General features: G+C 49.0%; 1 protein-coding gene across 1 annotated transcript in view; it reads left to right on the top strand.

Annotated features, from left to right (window-relative positions):
• The window catches only part of MIC15 (microneme protein MIC15), a 31379-nt gene that overhangs the window by 9035 nt on the left and 2514 nt on the right, over positions 1-19830 (top strand). Inside the window, exons 14-39 of the mRNA XM_018780810.1 lie at positions 3-293; positions 1033-1068; positions 1697-2152; positions 2632-2664; positions 3071-3277; positions 5258-5281; positions 5819-6016; positions 6687-6850; positions 7155-7379; positions 8054-8339; positions 8767-8793; positions 9483-9523; positions 9874-10201; positions 10635-10703; positions 11768-12163; positions 12422-12868; positions 13296-13911; positions 14257-14333; positions 14752-14817; positions 15181-15387; positions 15945-16529; positions 16945-17148; positions 17678-17713; positions 18035-18092; positions 18433-18539; positions 19232-19276. Of these exons, the coding sequence (XP_018634948.1) occupies positions 3-293; positions 1033-1068; positions 1697-2152; positions 2632-2664; positions 3071-3277; positions 5258-5281; positions 5819-6016; positions 6687-6850; positions 7155-7379; positions 8054-8339; positions 8767-8793; positions 9483-9523; positions 9874-10201; positions 10635-10703; positions 11768-12163; positions 12422-12868; positions 13296-13911; positions 14257-14333; positions 14752-14817; positions 15181-15387; positions 15945-16529; positions 16945-17148; positions 17678-17713; positions 18035-18092; positions 18433-18539; positions 19232-19276 (5229 nt within the window). The remainder of the gene's footprint in view (positions 1-2; positions 294-1032; positions 1069-1696; positions 2153-2631; positions 2665-3070; positions 3278-5257; positions 5282-5818; positions 6017-6686; positions 6851-7154; positions 7380-8053; positions 8340-8766; positions 8794-9482; positions 9524-9873; positions 10202-10634; positions 10704-11767; positions 12164-12421; positions 12869-13295; positions 13912-14256; positions 14334-14751; positions 14818-15180; positions 15388-15944; positions 16530-16944; positions 17149-17677; positions 17714-18034; positions 18093-18432; positions 18540-19231; positions 19277-19830) is intronic.

Genomic DNA, 19830 nt, shown 5'->3' with positions numbered 1-19830 from the left:
AGGGCCCTACTTGCCAACAGACTACACATGTGCACTGTACCCCACCACGGGGGTAGTCAGCCGTGACGGCAGATCTTGCACATGTCCAAATAGTGCATATCCCTGCACATATGAAGAAGGCCAACTAACAGCTTCGAGATGGAAGAATGAAGTCAATACTGGAGCAACTGTCAGTTTGGCCAACAGCGTTGTCTGGACGGCGCCTCCTGGGACCTCAGAGTATACGTACACGCATACAGATGCTTATGACTATGTCTGCTCCACCGACGAGCATCACTTTGTTCTTTGCAAAGGTAAATATGCAGACGGGGATGAAGTGGAAATCAACGATCGATTTACCATTTGACATACACTTTGGTTGGTATACGTGGTACAGGGAGAAACACAGACGCTGGCGTGCTGTCCACCTCGCCGATTTATTGATGTTGTGTATTCACGGAACCGTGCGTCTTGAAGCGCCCGGGGAAGACTGGTCAAATACCCGGACATCTAGATCTGTGGTTTCCATAATCAATTGATTATGCTTTACAACATCCGGAGATGGTCTGATGGCTATAGGCATGGCTCTGTGCGTTCACGGCGAGGCCGCTAGATGGTGTACAGGGCCAGTGGGAAACATTAACGTAACAGCATGGTGGTGTTAGATGGCGACGGGCAACAGCATGGAACCACAACCGGTTTGTCAACGTACGGATGTGGTGACATTGCTCACATACGTGAGATTCGGATTGCAAAATTGTTTGGTTCACCGAGCGACAAGTCAGATAACAGCATCAAGTATTTCTGTGATGCATGCATGTTCTCAACACACTTCCCATGCAAGCGGGATATCAACATATCTGTATATATATATATATATATGTAGGCCATTAGACGAACGAGGCTTGTGGATCTCAGTCCGAACGTATATTGTAGGAAATTGCGGTGACATCAAGGTTTTTGTCATGAATGAGCACTGCGGACAGTGGTATCGAATGATACCGTTGCGATGCCAATCACTACCGCTCCTGTGTCGTCTGTCTTGCATTGCAGATTTGACGCCGAGTGCACTTCCACTTACTGAAAGAGGTGAGGGAACGCGAACACTGGAGTACTCGCTTTCCACTCAACGAAACGTCACTTTCGTAGGCTACTGTATCCAACAGCATACTTTTGAGGTGATGAGTTGGCAACCTGGTGGCCTGACCTTCTTTACATCGGAGCCAGTTATGAATTCTGCGCTTCCAAAAACGAGCTAGCTTGTTATGGTTTCATACCTTGAGCTACTCCAGACGGGGACTCCTTTATGTGAGAACTGTTGCACCGATGATATTCCTGGTGTTGAGAAATATTATGTCTTTGCCGATTTGTGTGGCGCAGTGGGACGGTGTTTCTTTTCGATTTCATACATTCTATGGATACTGCGGCACAGTGCAGAGTCGGCGGAGCCAACGTGTGCGTGGAAGTTCCTTTGCTGCCTTCACCCGTCTGCTGTTGTCTTTCTCTCTCCCTGAATGCTTGTTCCCATTTTGGTGCCGCAGTCCCGAGTACGTTTGTTCCCGCCTCATCGGCCTTACAAGCCCCCTTAGTGTCTATGCTGCGACGGCCTTTCACCTTGAATTAAACATTCTATCCCGGTACGGTTGTGAGTGTGTTTGCCAACTCCGTTTGTTGCCGTTTTTCATGTGTCTCTTGTCTGTGTCTGTCGCTGCCTCAGAACCACACTGCCTCAACAGCTTTTCTGTGAAGCCGGATGCCTCGACAGTTGACGACCGGGATTGCCAAGATCAGTGCGCGAGTCTGTTTGCCACCAGATGCAGGCAGTCGTTCTATAAGTGGTTGTGCGTGGCCCAGGGGCTACCGGAATGCTACATTCCGAACACGGATTCTTTCACATGTCAAATCGACACCAATCCCTCTGCGTACAACTATTCGTACGGCTCGTGCGGCTGCTCCGGGGCGTACCCGCCGTGTTCGCGCAACGAAGCCAATGCCACCAGGCTTGACTGGATTACGGCCTTCAGAGCTCTAAGCCACAAGAAGGGCGTTGTGGTGGCCAGAGGGAAGCAGGCGCTTTGGACTGAAAACCCAGACAGATGGCGATACGAAAATGGCATGCTCCAGGGAGGTGGCTGCTTGAACAATTCTTGGTTTGTTGGAGTGTTCTGTGGAGGTAAGAAGGAGAAGAAAAATCGAGAGGAGAGTCGAGAAGAAAACGGGATCCAAAAACCTAGGTAACAGCGCGGTGCTTTCTCTCCCTGGAGATTCAAAGGAGGGCTCTGTGTTCACGAAACGAAGAAAGACGGCAACACGACAGCGACAGCCACTAGATAAAGTCGAAAACGCTGGTGTCCAAAAGAACCGTCTGAGGAGTTGGCACCTGCGAGACAACAAGGGTAAAGAATGGAAAGGAATGACATTCAGGGAGTTTTCGCGAGCCAGCTGAGGTGTAGGAAACATATTGGATGTAGCAGCCTACCGGGAGCACTACTAATGACAGGAAAAGAACGAAGGGGGGTTGGAAAGAGAGGAAGGCGAGTTGAGACCAGGTGGAACAAGATAGGAGTGCAGGCTGTGGCGAAACGCAGCCCGAATGTTGCTGCGTTCTCCAGGCTCGTAGGTGCGTTCGTCCTGCGCCTTTTTCGTTTGCAGCGCATTTGTCGGTCACGCCACCCGCGAGAGGAGGTATGTCTTCTGTTACGCTGTAAATCGTGTTGTCTCCATTTTACACTGCTTACGTCAAGTTGGGGGACAATTCTTAAATGAAAGTCGGTCTTGGCTTTTTTGTCCCCATTCGGCCGCCGCATCTCTCTGCACTTTGCGTTACAATATAAAGACCATCAGACGATGCATCCGCAGTACAACCTCCTAGGGCTCCCTAAGGTTCAACTCAGGATTTCTCAAGCCGAGTTATGCAGAAAACTGCGCCATATACCTAGCCTCGATATGCCTTTCTAAAATTTCACGTTTGTCTGCGCGTGTTGGCATAGGCGGAGTAGTTCGTATACCTTTAGACTCGTGCTGGGATGTCTTTGTGCGTGCTGTTCTAGGTCGTTGTTTCGAGAAGTGTCCTGCTTCTCTGTTCCTCCAGATGTTCTACCAATTTGTTCGAGCGCTGCGAAGGTCGAAAACCCTGACACTCCGCATCCTGCCTGTCGAGTCCTCTGCGCACAAGTATTGAACGAATGCAAAAAGGTTTTCTCTACCACCGAAGGAGCATCCGCCTATGCGTCAGTATTCGACTGTTTCAAGGCCCGCGGAAAAGGAACAACTCTCGACAACTGCACTTACGAACTAGGTAAGCTTGAGCGAGCAAATGGAAGATCCGGGGATAAAAGGAAAAGCAAACAAGTTGCACAAGACAGGAACTGAAGAGTGTGAGAGGAATTAGATCAAGGAGCAGGTATACATTTGCGGAGGGATGTGAAAGACACTTCCACAATCGTCATCCTGCACGGCGCTGCGACCTGAACATATTCTTCTTTTCATATTCTTCTTTTTAACTTTACTTCCAGTAATCGACGTTAAATATCAAAGGTGAAACATATTCCCATTCAGTTTGCTATACATGGAAAATTAAAATTGGATTGGTTGTATGTCGCATCTTAACGATTCCCAACATCACCGGCGTAGTGGCTTTTGTATCCAGTCATACGTAAACAGACCTTCTGTATACATATATATATGTATATATATATATATACATAGGCGTCCAAATATACATGCACTTTATGTGTAGCACTGGACGCATCTGTGTGTTGGGGTTTGCCTGCAAAAGAAGCTTCAGGTGTCAAGTGTTAGGTGCCTCCGACAGAGTAAGCGCTTGTGCGTTTGCCAGCGAATGCCCATGATGACACAATGGCAAGCTGCAGTCGTGTTGCCTTGCACCATAGAGTTCCCTTGGGCAGCACGTTCCGTATTGATACCGATGTAATTATTCAAATGGAAGATTGTGGGGTTACAACGTGTTGACACGCAGTGACATTCCGTGAGACTTGTGTTCGTATTCTCATAGCGGGTGTGCTATGCTGGTGGATGAATATGTATTTGCAAGATATATAAACGCATATTTAGATAGGCGCGTGGATTTACGTACGCATATGACTGCCCGGTCCTGTTGCAGCGCGTACAAGCAAATGTGGTGGCTTGTTCTGACCCCTGTCACTAGCGTCGTGTGATTGTTTACGAGATGCGCACCAGTTTAGACAGATCTGACTCCTGCACAGTTAGATGCCGCCGTGCAAACCGTGGAAGGAAACGCTTCTGAGGCGCTTAGGACAGCGCATGTTGCAGACCATATTGTACAGACGGTTCTGCTTTTTCTGGAGTTTTGGCAAAGGCTTTACATATTCTAGAGTGGGAACACAGATTCGAGTTGCTGCGGCTGTTGTCCAAGCCGTCGGCCCCATCGAAACGCGTGTCCCTCGACAGCCATACGAGTCCATTCCTTTTCCATTATTTTTTGTTCGAAGAGTGTAAGGGTAATTGATGCTGTCCGTCTGGAACTCCTGAACCCACACAGATTTATTCCGCTTTTGGGGACCAAAAGCATTGTAGCTGCGCATGTCTGCAGATATTTTCTAAGGTGGCCACTAAGACAGACTTTGTGGCCAGTTTTGTGCTTGCCGCGTGCGATACACATGTAGTTTCAAAACGAATATCGCCAGAATGATGCCGCACGAGATACAGACAGAATGCTAGTATATCGTTCACTGCTTTTTAGGAATCTAACCGTTTGTGACTGTGGGTGCAAACGGAGGCAGGAGGCGCGTTTGCTTCAAAAGCGCGATAGTCTACGGGCTTAGTAGCGCGCTCGTTCGCGTAAATCGTGTTGGTAAACCCCTCTGCTTTTCTGTTCGAATTGTTGACGGACGCTTCCGATGGGCTCCGATACGAAGACGAGCTGGAAGCACCGGTTTGCATCGGGGTCCTGCACTAGACACTATGCGGTTTACCAGGAGTTTTGGTCCCTAGATGCACGCCGAGAGACAGAAGAGACTACGTTTCTTTTTACGAAGCAGACGGCAGAAACACTTCTATGAGGGGTTCAGCTGTGCATCGACTTTTTTTTAAACGAAACAGCCTAGACAGTGCCTGGCATGGGTGCTGCCGGTCAGGGCACAGCGCAGTGATGTGCGACAGCCCATCACCGGCACCGTCCGCCGTTCAAATCGACGTCTCTCGTTCTTCCGCAGATATTCTTGTCGAATCTTTTGGTCGATTTCCCGTTTTCAGGTTTCTCATCTGCTGTGTTGTTTTATGTCTGTTTCGTCTTCAGGGCCAGAGAACCGCGCAACAGGAGGTAAGGAAAACGACACACCATTATCCACTGGACATGAATACAAAGAGCGGGACGTGTTTGACCGGTAGACCAAAAGTCAACAATTGTAAAAGCGTGCCTGCGAGCATGTGTATATTTGCATTTATCCACACGTATAGAGATGTAGGCATGCCGGTCTACGTATGAGTGTTTTCCCTCCGTATATCTATGCGGTAGTAGTTAACTTCGTGTCCCTCACACAAAGGCAAAGAGAGGACACACACGTCGATTGCGTGTCTCTTAGAATGTGGATGGTCCGTGTGACTCTTACGGCTCGACAGCGTTCTGGTGACATCCCTGCGAGGTACAGTTCCCTTTATGCCGCTGTAGTATATCGCCCTCTTTTGTTAACAGTGTTACTTTTCCCCTGGATCTGTTGTGCACGCCTTGTGTCATTTCTTTTCTGGTCTTCCTTTCTTCTCCCTTGCTGCGGTTTCGTTTCCCATCCCATTTCTCACACTAATCTCTGCGCTCCTCACGTCCTGTCTGCGATCAAAATCTCTGTCCCTTCGCTTTCAGTTGCTGAGTTGCACACTGGCTGGACAGTCGCCTCGGCGTCGTGGTCGCGAGTTCTTTTCGATGTAGAGTTCGCTGACCCGCCTGTTGTCTTTTTGGGAATCCCCAGAGACACCCAACCGTTTTACACGCCATCTGTGCGATTAGTGACGAAAACAAGCTTTGAGGTGAAGCTGTACAGAAACAACTGCGGACTCGATGGTACGTTTCGGCTCCTTTCTTCTCGGAGGCCACGTGACGGTCGAACAACCTCCAGTTGAGGAGGCTCGTTTCGAAAGGCTCATCTCAGAGAGACGTAGACGTTCAAGCCATTCTCAGATGTCTGCCGATCCTCACGAGCAGATGTAATTATATATATATATATATATATATATACTAGCAAATGTGTACATATAAATATGTGTATATACTGGCAGATGTGTACATGTATTTGCATCTATAATTGCGTGTAGGACGATAGGGAGGCAGATGAATACTTACACATACAAGCACAGACAAAAAATGTGGGAACTAACAGAGGCACTAAGACACACACATGCGTAGACCTTAAGGTTGTATCTGCATGTCCCTGGACTCCCTCTTAGGTGAAGATCAACCTTAGTAAAGTGTAGATGTTTTAGCGATTAGCCATCAAGTGGTTCTTGTGTCAAAGCCCATGGATGTGTATTCAACATTTCACGCTGTTGCAATGGCATGATCATACACGAATATGGCGAAGAAGTTCACGCTGACGGTGTATTGTTTTGGCACCGATCTCGCTCTGTGGTCGGCGAAGTGACTTCGCCGTTTCACCATTGCTTCGGCCAAAATGTTTCTGTCTAGCGTTTCAGGTGTCTGCATATCTCCTGTGTGCGGGTTTCAAAACCAACAGATACACGAAGCTCCTCCGCACCAGTATCCTGGATGGCGATTCCCGAAGGTGCCTATTTGACGGATTTCGTCGAGAATCCTGTTCGAGTAATGAAACTTCCGATGACAACGCGTACCCCGACGGTTCTGACGTTTTCCCTTCCCGGCTTGAAAGAACCTGAGGAGGTGTGTCCAAAGGATGAAAACTCTTTCCACCGAATTCGAACTTATTCCCAGCACATGTGACTCTGAAATCTTAGCACCGTCTGCTTCCCTAGTCTCTGGTTGAATCGACATACAGTTGTGCACAACTACCTCCAAATTCCTCGTCTGAAGGTGTCACAGTCTTTGATTCATGCGGCAGCACGTTTCCTATCGTATCCATCTATTCAAGCAGAGAGACAGTCAATCTAAATATATAAGTTTAGATGCATACCTACATAAGCCAGTACATATATGGATACATATGCGGATGTTGGTGCTTGTTCAGATGGTAGCTCTTGCTCAAGTCCAAGACTTGACTCCGACCAGTGTTTCTACAGATCGCGTCGCAGTTGTGATTTCAAACCTTAAGACAAACTCCCTGGAACTGTCGCTTGTGGTGGACGAGTCCGTGAATTTTTCGACTGTTGCTGTCGGGATCCTCATCTCGGGCAAGCAAAACCCGGACCTCGCTGCTGGATTGTCCCCCCTTCTCAATCGATACCACCTGCAGGTAGGGCATTTCTCAGCGTACGCATTGTCTTCCGCCAGGCCGCAGTGTTGGCGCGACCGTTCGACAACCCTAGCTCTCTCTTGGCTTGTCTACTTTTCTGTTTACCTGCATCCATCTCTTCACTCGAAAAATTGTGTATTCATATATATATATATATATCCAGATTTACCTAAAAGCATCAGCATACATGCTGTTGTGTTCCCGTTTCATTCGTATTAGGTGTTGCCACACATCTCTCAAGACAGCCGCTTCCTTCTTTATCATTATATATATATATATATATATTATATGAGTGTGTACGTTGGGTGTCTACGTAATGTGGTCTTGACCCATTACTGTGTGTTTCCACATGTCGTTTTCGTTAGTGCTTGCCGTGTGTATGTGCTTGTTCTTGTGGAGCAAGGAATACAGATGGGACTCCATCAGTCCTGTCAGAGGCTGCGTCTATCAGACAAGTGGCGCTGACTTTGTTCCTGACTCTTCCCTCTCTTCAACACCGGGGGAGGGCAACGACTCAATACATGAAGAGCGCAGTTTTGTTTGGTCGCATCACTTTTTTTACAGTTCTTTATTGTGATTGGAACCGGATTAACATCGTCATTCGTCGTTTCCTTTGAAAACGTGGGAACACGTTGTTCACCGCGCGATGTGTGTGTTCTGGCTCCTCATAACAGACGTTTCGCATTCCAGCAGCGGCGTATTCAGCGACAAGCATTTTAGGTGAAGGTCTCTACTTGTCCGGGGGTATCATGCCTCACGTTTTCGCCGCGGCGATCCAGACGAGAAGCAGGACTAAAGAGTTGGACGAAAGCGATCGCGTTGTTATTTCCAGAAGAGCAACGACAACGCCTTCCACGTGGTCAGCCCTGTTGTGGAAGAAGACCTGCGACGCAAAGGACATGTTTGAAGCGGTTGAGAATCCCTCTGATCTTATCATCGCTGGTATTTATGTTGAAGCTCGTAAGCTGACAGTTTACTTCCAACCGCAACGGAGTGACTGCATGTGTAGTGACGGCGGCAAGCGTTGGACAGCCAAGTTACCTCGTAAATGCCTTTCCATATGTGCAGCTCAAGAGAGGGACTTACCGGCGCCTTTGACGGGCCGAGACGGAGATTCTCTAAACGCCAGCATCATACAAACAGACATTCCATGACTTGTGAACCTCGATACGGGCCAGTGTGTGTTTGTTTTCCAGTAGAGACACGTGGGAAACAACAGAAGATGGAGATTTGCCGCCGAAAGCTTTTTACATACGAACCACGCATCAGTGACATTCTTTACCACCGGCTGAAACAGAAAAACTCTGTTTCATTGACTCCATTACATTCTTGATTGAGGATGATGATGTGTTTTTCCGTTGTGCCGATCTGTGCTCTCTTCCGACAGGCAAAGACGAACCCAGTGCGATTCTCGGTAAGCCTCAGGAACGTACGTGCGTGGTGTATTCCTGTTTGAGTTTGTATTATTCTTTGCGTACTCGACTCCTGCTTCCTTTGCAACTTAGAGTGAACGTTTCCACCCCGCACATGTGGCCGTCGAGCGATTTGGCCTTTAGTGTATTTAATCACGCCTACGCCTCTATGTCCATTTGTATCCGTATGTCTCTGCTTGCTTTCAATCTGCACTAGGGAGGACTGGAGATTCATATAATACGTATGCATGCAATACATAACTTATACATAGTTGCACCTCTGGGTGACGCTTCAGGTCTACATCGGTCCGCATACTCTTCCATAGGCACCCGTGTATCGTTTTAGTGTGTTTGTATTTTTGTGATTTTGAGGCTTTGTGGGCTTGTACCTGTACACGAAGGACAGCAGTGATGCTTGCATTCGTATACAATGCTTACGCGCCCTAAAGGCATGTGCTATTTTATATATCTACCTGATTCTGATTCCGATTCCAAGCAGCGCGAACCGTGCTTTAGGGCCTGTGTCGACGCGTGGCACTGCATGCCTGTCCCCGCGGTGTTTTTGCGACTGTTAGGGGGAGAGTTGTATGGGAGTACGTGCGCGTTGAGTAACCGACATGATGTATCGCTTTTTATCCATTTTGGCGCCCCGTGCGATGCCTGAATTCTTCCTCTGTTGTCATCTTTTCAGGAAACCGGCACGACCTGTGCCTCTCCTTCATAGGTCAAAGTGTAAGCTGCCATTTGCTCTCTTCTTTCGTTGCCCACATGCGAAGGAGATTTCTCGTTTACGTTTGTATCGGGATGTGGAACTGACACTTGGCATGCTATTTACACACACGATATGCACATTCCTTTACATAAGGACTGCAGAACACTAAAACATTTAGAGGTATTCACACATACACATCACCCTCTCTATATATATGTATAGATTTGTTTATTCTTATTAACACATGCACGCATCAAAGCATCAGTGGATATCTTCAACCCATGCAGTAGGGTAGATATTTTCTTTCGTCTGTATGATAGAGTGTCCCGTCGTTTTCATTGTTCCCTGGGGTTTGCTTTGTTCTTGTCAGTTCGAGAGTGGAGTTGTGGCGACATGCATGGGAGCTTGTCGGAGTGCACTCCCGGCCTCCGTGCAGCTGCACTGCCAGGATGAATGTGCCTTGAACATCTTTGCTCCTTCGGTTCACACGAAGTGTATGTCGGACTGCGAAAGTCTGCTGGTGGCGCAGTATGAAGAATGTGCTGGTCAGTGCACCGCCACCGGCACCGCTTCTTGTCAAAGGAAGTGCAAGCAGTTCCTCGGAAATAAATGTGACAGTACTGCTTCATCGGACGTGGCGGCTTGCTTGGAGTTCGTCACCCCCCCGTCTGTTTTTGAGCAATGCACGCTGCTCGTCGGTAAGGCCGTGTCATGCACAGAGAAAAGAGATGACACAACTGAAAGTGTTGGACGTCAATATCCTACGGGTGCTTATGTTTGCGTGGAAGTTGTATCCATCGAACCTCGGACGGTGCAGTTGCTGACGCTTTGCATAAGAGTGTCAAGAAATTACATGCAGAAAAGGGCTTCTCTAGCGCAAAAGATGATATTGTCTTCGGCGAATCGATGCCGACTAGAGTTCCGCCTTTACACAGATGTGCCTTCGTTGTAGCCACCCGCAAGTTGATAAACCATGAAGGCTTGCGCGTGGCATTTGGAACAGGGCCCTGAGCGTGGCATACCGATCCCGTAGCTCTTCAATGGATGTGGATGCTTCCGTGCGTTGTCTATCCTCCATGATTGCTATTTCGCGGCTTCATACATTTATTTCTGCGCGTTGTCCTTGCTCAGAGTACTCTGTCAGCGAGGGCGGGGCGTCCGACGGACTCGAAATCGAGGAAGAGACAACACCATCCCAAAGTGCGTTTGGAGCAAAAAGCGAGAAAAACCTGCTCGGGCAGAGAGAGTCGACTCGGTGTATTCCCCACCGTCTGACGACGTTCTGGGACAGCATGCTCAGGGAGATGTTCACAGAGAAGCTGGGGGGATATCGATGTGGATTCAGAGGTTCTTTGCGGTGTTTGCAGGAGTTTCTGGACCACAAAGAATATGAACTAAGTAATGCCGTTTATGTCACGTCGCGCTGCCTAAAGCGCAGCGCGTGTTTCCCAGTTAGACAGATTCACCTACATCGGAGTCTGCGTCGGCCTGCTTCCTGGCTTGTATATGCATCGGGAAGATAAACATAGTATCGGAGCAACGAGGGAGAAAAAATGAAGACAGAAAGGCAAATTCACCTGGAAAACGAGTTTCGTTGTATCGTGTATAACAGGAAATCTATCTGACACGCAGTCGTTCTTGGCCTTTGTTGCTGCTCCAAACGTACCATCAGTAGACAAATTCACGTATAGTTGTCTGTGTCTCTTATAACTGGAGTACACGTTGGTAGCAGTGTTCTAGGAGTAATATATGTAATTCTGTTATCTCTCAGATTTACTGCGGGAGAAACCTACTATTCAGAGACTCGTACACAATTTAATCAAGTATCCACAGGACGGCAAAGATCCACCTTCACAACTACTATGGTTTCCGCGGCTAACACATGCGTGCGCCTCCATTTTCATTTCGGATCTCATTATGTATCAATACTGATGGATAGGTGCTGTACAAGATACCAGTCTTGTACTCTGTTGTGTACGGACTGATTCGCGTGAATACCAACTCAACACTGTGAAGGATACGTTTCTTTCGCATTCCATGTAAGAATGCCTTTTGTTTTTTCGGGTGTTTGAGGAAACTCTTGTCCCGTCTTGTAGGATTGCACCTCACGTTCGCCCCGCCCGCAGTGTACGGCGTTGCTGATTGAAGCGCTGGAAAAGTTTTTCTCAAGACGGTCTCATGTCTGTACGGCATTACGCGTTATCGAACCACGTAGAGATTCATCCCTTTGCTTTTCTCGACGGTTCCTCGCCTTTTCTTTGCAGCGTATGAGAACTGTATCATCGTGGACATGCGGGATGGGAGATTCACAGCCTTTACAGGGTGGGACTCCCGGGTGGCGTCCTGCAAATGTCCCAACGACTTCCGCGCGTGCACCTCAGAGACAGTCAACACTCAAAACCACTGGCGGACCGAGTTGCTCGCTTCTGCAGGCTTGTGTAAAGAGCAACCAGACGGGAGGTTCAACGCTGTCACGCAACAGTTGTGGTCGACTACAGGCGATCTCTGTGCCTTGGCAGCTGACGAACAGCAACCTCCAATCTCCTGGACCAGCAACATGTTGCCTGCTTATGTTGACCAAGACGTCGTTCTCGACAACTCCACCATTCGCAGTGGCGACTACCAGTGCAGAGAAATCTGGCACTACGTTGTCTGTCCAGGTACACCTGAGTCTTGCGCAAAGCTGTGCCTAACGCACAAGTCGACTCGCCGGGTGCACTGCTAAAGAAACTGAGCGATTCGCCAACGCTTTTCCCCACAGAGATGCACACCAAAGCGACCAGTTTCGTGCCTTGGCTTTCTGGGATCCCTTGAGCATCCTGATGTTATCCGGAGCAAGGTTGTTGGTGTCAGAGGTGGTGAGACAGCACGTGGACCATTTCTTTCTTTTTCCTGTTCGCGTACTCGTTTTGTTTCAGCTGCTGCCACGTCAACCACAACTCAGGAGCCGCCGGTACCACCCTTTACAGCAACTCTGAAAACGGCAATTGTCGGGGAGTGGGGTGAATGGTCCGCGTGCACGGGAACATGCTTTTCCCAGTGGTGGACGCCTAAAAGGACGAGAACGCGCTTGGTTTTGGCGGAACTTTCCCACTCGCAAATTCCAAGTGTATCGGAAACAGCGACATGCCTCGACCTTCCGCCTTGCGGGACAGTCTGTTGGGAACGAGAGTGGACGGAGTGGAGTGAATGCAAGTTGTTCACTATTGTCATGGGCCAGGGCCTGGAATATTTTCGACAACAAATCAAACCGATTTTCGACTTTGTCGAGGAAGCATGTGGATTGGATGAGCACGAGCGATACGAAAGATGCGGCGAGGAGCAAAACAACGGGGAGACACCGGCGACCTCCACACTGCAAACAGGTAAGCCGAAACAGCGAGAGATTTCCCAGTTTGAATTTCGGCTTTTTCGCTTTGAGCTGAGGCGCGTAGATCTGAGACGAATACACGGTTTTGGGATCGAAAAGAATGGTTAGAGACAGCAGAGAAACCAACACACAGGAAACTTGGAGTTACGATCTCCGCATCTCAACGCTGTAACAGTGCGAGGGGCTTTGTAACATCCGCGTTCTTTATGTTTTGCACGACCCGTGTAAAGTGCTTGATTTGAGAACTTGGGTGACAGGCGGCGGAACGGAGTGACTGGACCACCAGTTTGTGAGGTGCATCCTTCATGACGACACTGTGTTTCGTTTGGACAGTGGTCCATTAGCGGTCTCAAGCCTCCACGTGTGCATTTCTTCCCTCTTTCCACTGTGAACCGTGCATCATTCGCAAATATTCCTTTCAGATTCGCTGCTAGAGACCAGGTCCTTGACTGTCTCTCGCGGGACGGCTGCGCGCGCATTGTCGCGGGTGTCGATGGATCCGGCCCTTGAGCCTCCCTCTTTTGCCTCTCTCCATGGAACTCGTTCGCATGTTCCAGCTTCCATAGATGCCAAAATAATAGAGAGACGAAAGGGAATCATGAGCCGCCGACGCTCTGTCCCTCCGTCGGGGTATTTGGAGGAAACTGCCGAACAAGTGGCGCGTGGGGGCGAAAGTGAACAAAGCGAGAAGGCGAGCCAAAACGGGAGTAGGAGGCACCGAGCATCCAGGAAACAGAAGCGAGGCTTGGAGTCCATATACTCGGATGCGAGTGTCCGCGGCAGTGGAGAGTCGACACTGCATGGAACAGGAACGAACGCGTACAGAGACCAGATAGAATGGACAAGCAAAAGTTCTTCGCGTTCGGCAATACTCGACAGCGGGGCGAGAGGTGCAGAGGCGGGCACTAGCTTACTGCAGAAAGCGCGACGCGCACGGAGAGGAGCTGGGAGATTTCGGAAGAGTCGAAGCCAAGCACGGAACCAGACCCCCGACAAATCGTGTTCGGTCGTATCTGAGTGGTCAGGCTGCGATTCACCGTAGGTCACGGTCCAGCACGCGAGAGTCCAAATCGAAGGCCGCCTTGTTTGCTGCAAATGTAGTAATGTGGAAAAGAGGAAGCGATGAAAAAACAAGACCAAAGAGGGAGAGGCTGAGGAATGCCGGGGTGGAGGCCACAGATGAGCGAACAGGCGCAGAAAGGAGCTGAGTCGTGGTATAGCAGAGAGCCACCTAATTCACTATATATATATATATATATACACGCTCACCGTTGTACACCACACATGCGTCTGTGTTCAGGATAGGTCCATTTTGCACCGCTTCTGGTTCCAGACAAGAATATGCAGGAGGTCTTTTGCCTGTGTTTCTCTGACTGAATGCAGCTGTCTGCCTCACAAGGGCTCGACACCTCGCCGGTATCGGCTCGCCGTTCCTGGACAGAATGAGGCAAACTACTGCAGTAAGTTTCTTTTGAGTGGACTCATTTCCTACAACAAGGTGGCGCTGCCATGCTTATCCACGATATGGACAATGCTCATTCACAAATCCCTACAAGGGGGAAGCCATCTGTTTTTTCTTGGACTGCCTTCCCGCCCGCTACAGTTGTCGTTGAGACCTGTAAAGACGCACTTTTTGCGGTATTGCTTCCGAGTTTTCTTTGGGTCGGCCTCTGTCGCAGTCTGGTAATATAAAAGTATTTGCAAAACAATACGTGTATCAAAGGTCACTGACCGCCGATGTTCTGTGTCTTTTTTATCGTGAGCGAGAGCTCTTCGTATTATGGTCTTTACTTTGTTGTACTATAGAGAAACCGCTATTTCGCTGCAGTGAGTATTAAGAACTGGCGACCGTAAATTCTGCTGTCCGAACTTTTTCAGCGGTACCGTTGAGTGGCAAAGAGCACCTCTGTACCGATTTGCCGCAGTGTGCTCACCCAAACTTCGGTAGGTTGTCCTTCTTCCGGAACTAAAAAACGAGGGGTTGTGTCCGACTCTTTGCATGCATCAACTCGAACGCACTGGCCTCGTGGTGTCGCATCAAGTGGATACCTATCTGTTCACATTCAAATCTAGAGAACACGGAATGACTTCAAGAAATTGCGTACACAAGTATCTGGATTTTGTCCGTGTAAACGTGCTTGTGGCGATATATTGCCTAGATGCAGTCACGTGCCGCATTTCGTAAATGTATACACCTCACCGCACACTTTCATTCGAAACTGTGTGCATTGATATATATTTATACATTTCCAAGCGAATGTGGATGGTTTTGTATCGCCAACTAGACTGCGGTTTTTCTTTTTTCAGACTGTGCGAAGGTTACCGCTTCGCGGTTGACAGACGAGGACATAGCAGCCTGTAAAGCGGTGTGTGTGGAGGTCGTCAAAACGTGCGAGACGATGATGAGCGCAGTGTTCTCTCTCTACACCTCTCTGGAACAATGCGCACTGGTTCAGTTTCAAGAATACGAGCAATTCCCGGGACAGTGCCACATACCGGAAGAGTATACCTCGAGTAAGAATATAATTTGAGTAAGGTGTGCGTTTCCTTTTGTCTGAAACGAGAGCAACTGCGTTTCAGTGGAAGGCGTTGACTGTTTTCGGAGTAGACGCGTATCTATGGTGAGGGTTCTCAAACCGTGCTATTACAATAAAGCCTGGATCCGCTAAACATGGAAGCTCACTGGAAGAAACGGATAGGAGTCACCATAATGGCGGCCTCATGCCACTGGGGTTGCGTTGTGCAAACTTCTGTAGGTAAACAAGGAAGTGAACGTGTCTCTCATTCGCACCTCCGGTCACGGAAACTTTTCTGTTTCCACTGTGTGCACACCGTCGACCTCCCATGAGTTGAACATGTCTCACACGAGAGTGATATAATACACACGTACGAGTAACGCGTTCCAGAATTCGCTGTGCTTTTAAATTGGCGTGCGAGACGCGCTGTGGCAGTATCTCCCTGGATTGAAATGCCGCTGCTTTTTCCGGGGTCGATGGATGCGCTTTTGAATCCGCAGATGCCGTTTTGCGTGGATTTGAAGCATGCAGTGTGTGTCGGTGTTCACGTCTCAGCGCGAAGACCCACCAAGTGTTTCCCCTCGCGCACGAGGAGGCGCGTCGCGAGCGGAGAGTTGCCGTTCATCTTTCAGGTCTCAACGGCTTCGGGAACTTCGCCGTCAGCCACTTCAGATGCTGCGTCTTCTGTCGCTGAGTCCTTCGTCTCAACGGGAACGGCCTCAGCTCCCAGCTCGCGGGTTATGAATGCACTCGCGTTTGAGGCCTCTGCTTCACAGACTTCCATCGACTCCTGCGAATGCTATGATCCCGCAGACGAACCGTGCACTGCTCAAGAAGCTCGAGACTCTCTGTTCGATTCTCTGTACTTGTTCCTAACGCATCCGCTGTGTGCAGAGTCCCCCGCAGCAGAAGGCGCTTTGTTTACCATGTCGGAGCCTAACCAGACGGCAGATGCCGCCTCGTACTTTGCGTTAAGAGGCCTCGGCCGCATGCACTGTCCCGTGCCTATGTACAAGTCTTCGACTGAGGTGAAAGGCGTTCTGACACCGAAACGCGTCACTTTCTCCGAATTCAAGACAAAGGAAGACCTCAACGAGTTTTGCCACAAAGGCCTGAGCAACTGGAGACAAAATGTGCCACGTGAGTTGGTGGGGTGAGGACTGTACACAGACGAGGGAAAGAGGGACAGGCAAAGGGAGGTCGAATGACCACGAGGACACAGGTAGCTAGAGACTTTGAAACGCATTTGGTTTAGCATTATAGGGCAGGCTGCACGCGTTATATCCCATTCAGAGCCGCGGTAAGGGCGTTATCCTTCCAGTCGAGAAGCAGCGAGACCGCACCTTTGGGGGGACGCGGTAGAACTGTTGCATGAGAGAATGAGAAAACTGGTGTTTTGAATGTTCTTTGTCTTGTATATCGAACGTCCACCGCAACGTCCTCGAGTGCTGTCAGGGCACACATGCGCATGGATATAAGTATGTATGAATAGACACGTACGTATGTCCCGGTTAATATGCTGATGGTTGCTTTGTTTGTTGTGTCTGGCCTACAGCTGAGATCATCGGGAGTGCCAGTTTCCCCAACTGTATGCTGGTGACGCCGCGCGAAGGTGCGGAGCCACAAGACTGCGCTTTGCTGTGTTCCGAGACAATGAGCTCCTGTTCAGCCGCGAGCTTGTCTTTCGTCGAATTGTCACAGTGTGTCCAGGACAAGCTGACCGAAAGCGACTTCTACTCAAAATGTTCCGCTCCGGAAGGTCAGACGCAAGACACTAGAACGCTCAACAGATACGTTCATTTACAGGACTACACAACAGTATATATCATTATATGTGAGTGTGATTATCCCTATGTGCATGTCTACGTAGGAGTACACACACCCCGAAATATCGAGCATATTTTCACACTCACTAACGTCATATATGCTAATATATAACTCACACACGTCTACATACGCAGGTGTGCTATCTGCTACATGAACATCTGTATATATATATATATATATACAGGGACAGGAGCCACTTAGATTTTGTCAAGCAGGGTCCGTGGGGGGCGAGAGTCTCGAAGATGAAAAGCAACTCTCGTTTGTTCGAAGCATCACAAGACGACCGATGGAGTTAGTGGATGGGTAACGGAGAAGCGCGACTATTGAGGCGTATAAACAGAAGCTCCATTCCACTCTCGCAGAGAGCTGGTCTGGATGTTCACGACGCGTTCCCGTTGTTGGTATCTTTTCGATTTTCCGCCTGTTGCCCGTGTGTATGTTTCTGTTGTTTCCGCATGCAGTCTTGGCTCCAGGAGAGGGAATCATTCTTTGCAAAAGTACGCTGTTTCTCTTTCCGGATTTTCACCGAATGGACTTGAGGAAGTCGAAAAGCTTTTCTTTCCTCCCTCAGGATCTGTAATCACTACTAAGCACATGCGGTGTGGTGACTGCAACATTCCTGATGTGGCAGACTTATCGTACAGCTTCGTATCTGGCGTCCTTACATCCGGTGGATACTAGGACAAGGATTCCAGAGAGTGTGAATCAGTAGAGGAAAAAGGCATGGATTTTATCCACCTTCCACTTTAAACTTGTCTTCGTTCTCTCCATGTATTTCGCATATGTTCCTTTTTGAATGCCTTCCACTCTTTTTTCAGAAAAGGTATCTACCTGCGACTACACTGAATGGTCAGAATGGTCAACGTGCACCGCAACGTGAGTATCTATACATCTCAATACTCGTCAGACGACTGGAAAGCAGCAGACGGATATCGCTGTTTTTAGCGCGTCTCTAGCGGAGCTACAGGGTCTGTAGTGACCGAGAGACAACACAGATGGGGTTCCGACAAGACGGGAAACAAAAAACGCTGGGACCTGGACAGACCTCGAAGACGGGATGAGGGGGGGGGGGCGTGCAACCATGGTGACTGTTTGCAATATATTAGCTCTCGTGCAGTTTCTGGCTTCTCAGCTTCCCTTATAAATCGTCTTCTTCGGAATACGAACGAACCAGGGGAATCAACGGAAGTCTTCTTTCCATGACGTTGTTTTTCAGCTGCTTTAACTGGGACGAAGGAGTGATTCCACTGCGTGTCCGGTCTCGCGATTTTGCCTCGAGTTCAGCAGAGAGCAGGGTGTTGTGCCGGCTCGAGAGTCAAAACGGTACGTTTTTTTAGACTGCAAACGTGATTTTGCCAGGACACTGGCAGGAGGAAGCTGTCATAAAAACTTTAAAATGGCCGCTGCATGACAAACGCACGGTACGCGCTCGGTAGTATTGAAGCGATGCCTGTATGCAGCAATTGTGTTGACACCCGTGAAAAGAGCAGATCCGTGCTATCGGTGGCTGCGGCCACCGACAGATTTATCAGATGCTACAAATGAGCGACAGACTTTCCGACACGAAGTTTTTGCTTACAACGATTTTCCATGGGAGATGGCCTGTAACAAAACGAATTCGATTCATGTCGGTTATTCTGTCTCGGCCTAGGTAAAGGAAAATTAAACCATGGTCTGTGTGGTTCCACAGTGGCCTCAACGGTATGCCGGTATTCGTCTACGCATCCATACCTCTGTATCCTTTCTTTGTCAATTTCGCTCCCGCTGTCCATGCGTGTGGTGCTGCTCCAAACGAGGGCGCTATTGAATGTATAGTGGTAGACAAGAGTGGCGCTCGATCTGAGGAGAACACATGCACGATTCATTCCACTCACGGTGACGGGTCCTTTTCTTCACGTGTTCGTCGCTTTCCAGTGGTACGTCGATTCCTGAGTGCCTGTCAATGTGTGACACATTTGTTTCGTGTAGCTGTCAGGTCTCTCGAGTTTGTTATGTTTCTGTGAGTCTTCCTTCAGACGCCATTCAGACTGAGAAATGCGACTGGATGCCTGTTTGTCCTGGTACGCGTATTGAAGATGCGCCCGGACTGATCGACATGCAGAGCACTAGAGAAACACAACGAACTAGTGATGGCTCCTCTCCCTTCTCAGCCCTACAAACTCAGTCCTTCCGACACCAAACGCTCGTATCTGGTTCTCTGCAGCTGTCTGATGACCATGTCCTTCTGTTTTGTTTTTCTTCGTGAGACGAACTGCTCAGTGGAATCCTGTGCATGTAAAAGCCTATACGCCGTGGATGGCTGATGTGATCATTGGCAAACTGCTGACACAGACACGCACAGGGTCGCGCATTTACCGAAAAAAGGGATCTTGCGCTAGCTCTGAGACGGTGCCCCGAAGTGGGGAGATCATGTTTCGTTTCTCGTTGCAAGTGATGCCTCAGTCAGCGCACTGGGTACAGAGGCCGAGCGCGGGAGATACAGATCAACCAGATCAGCAAATATGCATATTTCCGTGCATGAGTATCTGTATAGTTGTACCTCTGTACATCTCAAAGGGAGGTTATAACATTCTCGTTCATGCACGGCTCTTTCTATGGTTGCTGATTCGTGTTG

Source organism: Toxoplasma gondii, chromosome XII (assembly GCF_000006565.2).
Source record: "Toxoplasma gondii ME49 chromosome XII, whole genome shotgun sequence".
Taxonomy (NCBI): Eukaryota; Apicomplexa; class Conoidasida; order Eucoccidiorida; family Sarcocystidae; genus Toxoplasma; species Toxoplasma gondii.
The sequence above is the reverse complement of the archived record's forward strand: the minus strand, read 5'-3'. Positions and strand labels throughout refer to the sequence as shown.